General features: G+C 30.9%; 1 protein-coding gene across 1 annotated transcript; it reads left to right on the top strand.

The window, feature by feature from the left end:
- Nucleotides 1-2574: 2574 nt before the first annotated feature.
- LOC134248351 (uncharacterized) lies at nt 2575-7034 on the top strand. Its single transcript, XM_062730757.1, has 4 exons — nt 2575-2704; nt 5961-6063; nt 6731-6846; nt 6938-7034. The coding sequence occupies exons 1-4, from the start codon at nt 2644-2646 to the stop codon at nt 7024-7026; spliced, it is 369 nt and encodes a 122-aa protein (XP_062586741.1). The 5' UTR covers nt 2575-2643; the 3' UTR covers nt 7027-7034.
- Nucleotides 7035-7257: the final 223 nt, after the last annotated feature.

Raw genomic sequence — 7257 nt, 5'->3', positions numbered from 1 at the left:
TCTTTTTAATTCCTGCCACCCTTCACATACGAAGCGGAATATACCATTTAATTTGGCAAGAAGAATATGTACAATAGTTACGGACGAAAAACGTCGGACAAAAAGACTTGAAGAATTGAGTGTTTTTCTACGCCGCCAAAAATATCCAAAAAATCTTATAGCCGAAGCGATAAGAAAAACCGAAGCAATCCCAATTACAGAACTTCGGAAAGTGAACAGAAAGAATGAATCCGATAATATGCACACAGAAATTCCATTCGTTGTCACTTATAATCCAAAAAATCACAACATCTTCAACACAACGAAACAGTGCCTGCCCATACTTCAACAATCAAAAAATCTGAACGACCTTATTGCGGAGAAGAATTTGATTTACAGTAGAAGACAACCGCCAAATTTGAAAAAAATCCTCACCAAAGCCAAATTCACCTCTACAAAGGAAATATTTACAGTTTCCAAATGTGATGATCCACGCCGTGGAACTTGCGATTTTATACAAATCGGAGAATCATTCACATTCAAAACAGGAATAGATTTTAAAGTTCAACATAATATGAACTGCAAAACCAAGAACGTCATATATTGCATGACTTGCCGTGGTTGCGGAGAAAATTACATTGGTCAAACAGGAAATAAAATATCCGACCGTGTTAGAGTACACAAACAGCAGATAAGGGACCCTTCCGTAAGAAATACTCCGTGCAGCGAACATTTTGAACAATGCGGTAAAGGACGTTTTAGTATCTTTCCGTTTTATAAAGTTACTGAGGAAAATGAACAGTTACGGCGGGCCAAAGAACAATATTTCATTGATAAATTTAAGCCTAAACTAAACAGATAAATGTTCTGATTTAATCAGTGACTGTAAATATTGTTTTTAAAATTTCTAAAATTTATTAATTATTGATTATTATTGTGTAAATATGTATCATTTACAGTGTCAAGTCTATTTAATTTGGCGCTTTCTACGGATATTTTTGCGCCAAATTTTAACGTTGTCCTTTAATTATGACGTCATAATAACGACGTTATCATGTCATGTTGCTATTGTTATTCAAAATCCACTGAAGAGCCGAATGGCGAAAGCGCTTTGGAATAAAATGTGATCATCTTTTCCAAATTCTGGATTATTTTTCTATATGTTCATACCTATACCAAGGACATCTTGAATTTTAATATATATATATATATATATATATATATATATATATATATATATATATATATATATATATATATATATATATATATATATATATTAAAAAACATATCTATATAAAGTTATAATCAAAATATATTATATATATATATATATATATATATATATATATATATATATATATATATATATATATATATAATATTTTAGCGTAAGACAAAGAAAACTGCTCTAAATAAAATTCAATTAATACAGCTCAACGCACTTTCTAAGCTCATATGGTTTTTTGCACAATTTAAGGTCACATTCAATTTGCATTAGAATGAACATTATCCTCCTTTTAAACGAGACATATCCCTGATATGTATTTTTAAGTCAGTGCAAAGCAAAAACTGTTTTAAAAAGAACGGTTACATAGACGGCCACATTTGACGAGAAATCACGAAAAACCATTTGGGAACTATTACAATCCACCAGCCAAGTGTAAATCGAAATCCTACCAATGGACTTTTACGAGAAGCGCTGACTTTTACGGTTGACGAATTACTCTCACACTAGGACAGTGTACGGAAGCTCTTTTACGATATAATAATTTAGCTCAACAATTAATTTAAAGCAAACAAAGAGCTATTTCAAAGCACAGATAATTTGTCCTTGAAGAAAACGACAACCATCCTACCATCAAATCCAGGCCTTCACATACAAATGCCCCTAACACCATTATCACGACCACCAGAAAGGTTTGCTTTTTCATTATCAATTCTGTACCTCCGTAGATGTGAATGTCCAAGTAAACGGTCAACTGTTAAAGTAAGTGCCTCTCGTAAAAGTCCAATATTCATATGTGAATTATGTTTTAAATTTGTTATATATAAAACTTAAACGTAAGTTAAAAAACACTTTTCAAAATATTTTGATAACAACGTGACGTAACAACTGTGTGAAAAACCATGTGAGCTTAAAAAGTGTGTTGAGCTGTATATAACATATAAAAGGTGACCTGAGGTTTCGTATTGATATCGATGAATTTACTTTTGTGCCTTTAATGCCTGAAGAGCTCCTAAAATGTTTTATTACTAAGCAAAATGACGAACTATTTGCGAGGGACTCTCGATCCTAGTTGAGCGTACGTTTTATCCTTCTGCCAAGCGTTTAGCAAAACCGGTAGGAGACTAATAACAGAAGTATTTTCTTAAACCCCAACATTAAAGTTGAAATAGTTTCACTGATAAGCTTTCATATGAATCACCACCCTGTATAGCTATTTAGGCAGATTTTTAAAAAAATATAATAAAATTTAAAAGCTACAGATTTTGACCCATCATTTTGGCTACCCAGAACAGAATTCTATCTTTGTAAATGCTCCTTGTCTGAAGTTCTGAAGTACTTAGGATATTGAGAGGTTGAAACTTATCTTATCTTTGGGTCTGAATTTTACAGGTATAAAAGGCTACATTATGTAAGATTTTGTTTTTGTTGCCGCCATGATGACACGCAAAAGTATTTGCTATTTATTCGCTGCATCATTCGTATGCTTTATTGGAGGTAAGTAGCCATCCATATAAGCAGAATTGGGGCGAGGCGAAATGTTCTTTCAAATTAAATTATTACAATTAACAATTTTTGACTTATTGATCATAAACAATGTATAAGAAAACTAAAGGTAAGATTCTTTCTTGGTTTCTGACTAGATGAAATATTCAAAGTACATTTGCTTATATGTCGTATATATTTAAGTTTAAGATATTTAAAAGACCATATTTTTCTTTCCTCATCACAATTGTCAACTTTAAGTAGAAATGGCAAGCCGCGTTTAAAAACTAGCAGGGACTATATTTTTGGCGGAATGGTGGCGTATGAAAATTTCTTTCCTGCCTCTCAAAATTATCACCATTTAGTCATAATTTTTACACAATCAAAGACTTGAAGAAATTTTCAAATGTAAGTTTAATTAATTAATAAGGAACTAAAGTTCCGAAATATATCAAATAAATATGATTTTTCAAACTTATTAGAATTATGCTAGCTTTTATAAGCTTTATATCTAGATATAATATAGATTTGAGCCCAAAATCCGTAAAAAGTATTTTTTGTCTCTTAGTAAACTATCAAAACTTTTGTTTTTGTATCATTTAGTATCATTATTTGACAAATTTACCATATGTGAAATTCAAATATAGGAAGCATATAAAAATAACTAAAAGATCATTACTTATTTACTAAAATTTAAGAAAAGTAGAACATTAGGATTAGCCAATATATATTGTAGTTAAATTATTTATGTCAATTTGGTAATATCATCTTATAAGCCCTTTATGGTAGTATATTTTTAATGCAAAAAGAAAAATTCAATCTTTTGAAATACAAATAGGAATCACTTAATATATAATTATTATTAATGTCAAGGAAAAAGGTAATGACCTTGACCTGACCATGCCTTTATTATAAAACGGTCAAATTTAATTTCACTGATACCATCACTTTTGAATTTGAGAAAAATAGTAAATATTTTTTTGGCAAACAAACACAGAAAAATCATCAGCATGAAAAGTGCCAGATGTTTATTGAAACTTCTTTTTAGAAAATTAACAAAACTGCATTATAAAGAAAAAAAATTAAGAAATAACACATATAACATAACCCACAAAAATTTCATGATAATAGGTATGTCTTATCTCTTTCTAAAAATAGATCTTATTCCCAGTACTAGTATACAGTCAAAAATACGCTCAACAAATTCAATCGATTCAAATACTAGTATTCTGTAACACATTTATATCGCGTTTCGAAAAAAAAAGCATTTGAACAGCGCTATTTTTTCTTAAAACTACCTTTAGCTTGTGCTACAATACGCTTAAGTTGTTTTTAAAAATTGTCATAAGCAATTGCCAGTTGATAGAGGTTTCATGCGTAAATACTGTAAATGTATTATATTTAGCGTGTACGGAAATTAAGTTTTGAAGAAGTTAGCGTGGATTTGATTTAGCGCATTTCCAATAGTTCTTATTTACGTATATAAGTACAAAACATTTAGCGTTGTACTTGAATTAGCATAAGTGTCTTTCCGCCAAAAGCGCTGAAAAGAATACACAGTCAAATGTAATACGTTTAAAGTATACTGGGGGATTTTAGGGGTTGTGCCCCACCACCCCTGTATTTTTAGGTCACCTGAGTAAACTCAGGTAAGGCCGCCTCTTCAAAACTTGTAAATTTTATAGCCCCGGGGTCAGGGCTTCTCGTGCTAGGGCGGGGATATACAGATTATGTAGTGAAATGCATTTTTTCTTTGAAAATCTTCTCTATTCCTGGGCATGAAAAAAAATAACCAAGTTCATAAATCATAATTATGTTTAATAAGACTGCCTCTTTCAAAATTGTGAATTTCATGGCCCCATGGACAGGTGTTCTTTGTTAGGAAGAGGCTCTATATATTATATGGTGAAAATGCAATATATCTTTGAAAAATTTCTTCTCTTTTCCCGGATATTAAACAAACTTATTAAGTAAATAGTTATGATGAGTCTGTTCCAAATTATGAAATTCATGGCCCCTGGGTAAGGGGTTCTGGTGTTAGGATAGGGCTCTAATGGTAATATAGTGAAATTACTACAGTGTATAATTCTTTTAAGATCTTCTTATCTGCTCCTGAGTATTAAATAAACTAACCTAGTACATAGTTATGTTGAATAAGGCTGCCTCTTCCAAAATTGTGAATTTCATATGGTCCCAGGGTCAGGGGTTCTGGTAGTAGGGTTGGGCTTTATTGAATATATAGTGAAAATGCATAAATTCTTTAAAAAATTTCTCTGCTCCTGGGTATTAAACCAATGAACTATTTACATACTTATGTTGGGGAAGGATACCTCTTCTAAAATTGTGAATTTCAGGGCCCTTGGGTCAGGGTCTCTGGTGTTAAGGTAGGGCTCTAATGATTATATATAGTGAAAATGCATTATTTCTTTGAAAATATTTACCTTTGTTCCTGGGTATTATGCCAATGATCTAAGTACATGTACATATTTATGATGAAGAAAGGTACCTCCTCCAAAATGATCAATTTCAGGGCCCCTTGGTCAGGGACTGGGTGGTGATGTTACATATTCTGAAAATAAATTAATGTTTTTTTGAAATCTGTTCTTTGGTATTAATCAAGCATTTATGACGAAATAAAATATTTGATAAAATTTCCAAAATTTTAAAATATGTGGCCCCAGGGTCAGTGGTACCTGTGGTTTTGGTGCATAACTGGTTATAAAGTGAAATGCATTTTCTCTTTGTTACTATGATCTACCTCTGGGTATTCAGTAACCAAGGTAAGCATACTAACTGTATAGTTATGATAAGCAATGGTGCCTCTCTCAAAATTGTGAGTTTCATGGCCTCTGGTTTAAAACACGAACTAAATTCAAATATTAGAAAGTTGTTACATGATACGCAAGTGATCTATAAGGCCCCAGGGCCTCTTGTTACAAATATGAAATTCATGAAAGACAAATAATGTCTCTCAGGTCTTTGCACAAATTAAAATATATGTGAGACAAGATGAATTTAGTATGCGTCACTCAAGCAAAAGACGTCTTCTTAAAAGATGTCTCCTTGCTTAAAAGCTTTAACCACGAACCAGGAAATAAATTATAGCTTACAGGTTTGCACATATATGGAAAATGCAGATTATGTTTACTGTAATAAAGCAATAAGCAAAAAACCCATTCTTTTTTTGTATGTGAGGCTGGGTGTGTTTGTGTATGGACACTTCTGTCTTAAACTAAAATCTCAAGTCAATTACTTAATTCTGTTCCAGGCATTTTTGCTGAGACCTGTTCCAATGCATCTGTTTCTATCTGTATTGAAAAATTGAAAAATGCAATAAAGGAAAATCCTTCTGAACTTGACGCTATATGCAAGTAAGTCATAAAACGTACTGAAAGATCAAATCCTGCTCAAAATTTCAACAAAAAATTGTTCTAATCATAATTAATAAAATTCTCGACAATGATTTTTATTAAAGAAAAAACAAAACAAAAAAATATACAACTAATAGATAAATTATACATGTATATGATATTTGATAAATTTATAGTTTTAACATTCTAAATAAAGAGAAAAAGTTCTAAATTTGTACAAGCTAACATAACAAGGTGCAAATGTTTATAGCCAATTAAAAAAAACTATTAAGAAATAGAAGTTATATTTTTGTTTTAAATTGATTTTGATGAATTTATTTAATGATAGTTTACAGTACCTTTAAACTACATTAGACAAAATATTTAACATGATATCGTTGAATTCTTTGAAAAAGTATCTCTTGCATCATAGAGCTGTTCCACCTTAAACTATAAATAAGATTGATATTCAAAGAACTGTTAGAATATTGCCAACTCTATACACTATCAAATACATGTTATATGACATTCATAATATAGAAATATTCAAATTACTAAGAATCACAGATACCGTCCTTTGAAAAAAAACCCAACGTAATATACGATACTATAAATACAAAGATAAGATTTATTCAATACAAAATATTTCGAATGTTGACGTTTAATCAGATATAATTTCTTTTCCTAGGAAATCATATGAAGTTATTGCATGTGTTGACAAAGTTGCTACAGCATGCAAAAATATTCCTGTGGAATTAAACATCATCTATGTTAAAGATCAGATGAAAAAGCATGGGTGCAAAGGTACATCTTCTGTAATAGTTGCATGATTTATTTATCAACCTACCTTTATCGAGCATTTCATTGGAATATTTCTTTTTTATTCCTTTACTAGATTCCTCAGCAGGTTGCAGAACAATGACGATGGGTGTTCCTTGGCTTATTTTTTGCATTATTAGTGCATTGTATAGAGCGATATTATGATAATGTGTAAAATGAAACACTTTTCTTAAATACAAGACATTTTTTGCACTTTCTGTTAATAAAGTTGAATATAAAAAATAAGTATTTTAATTAGCATATTAATGAGTATAACAGAATCGGATTGCTTTCAAGATGGTAAATCTCAGAAACTGTGTTTTAAAGGTTCATAAGAGAGAGAGAGAGAGAGAGAGAGAGAGAGAGAGAGAGAGAGAGAGAGAGAGAGAGAGAGAA

This window comes from Saccostrea cucullata, unplaced genomic scaffold (genome assembly GCF_032062105.1).
Source record: "Saccostrea cucullata isolate Sc308-1 unplaced genomic scaffold, CSIRO_AGI_Scuc_v1 ctg1818, whole genome shotgun sequence".
In the NCBI taxonomy this organism is placed as follows: domain Eukaryota; kingdom Metazoa; phylum Mollusca; class Bivalvia; order Ostreida; family Ostreidae; genus Saccostrea; species Saccostrea cuccullata.
Note: the sequence above shows the minus strand (reverse complement) of the source record. Positions and strands in the feature narration are given on the sequence as shown.

Bases quoted from the DNA above. Each gene is read 5' to 3' on its own strand.
- LOC134248351 (XM_062730757.1), top strand. From the start codon at position 2,644: ATGATGACACGCAAAAGTATTTGCTATTTATTCGCTGCATCATTCGTA. The intron at 2,705-5,960 runs GTAAGTAGCCAT...ATTCTGTTCCAG, and splicing joins ATTCGTATGCTTTATTGGAG to GCATTTTTGCTGAGACCTGT. The intron at 6,064-6,730 runs GTAAGTCATAAA...TTCTTTTCCTAG, and splicing joins GAACTTGACGCTATATGCAA to GAAATCATATGAAGTTATTG.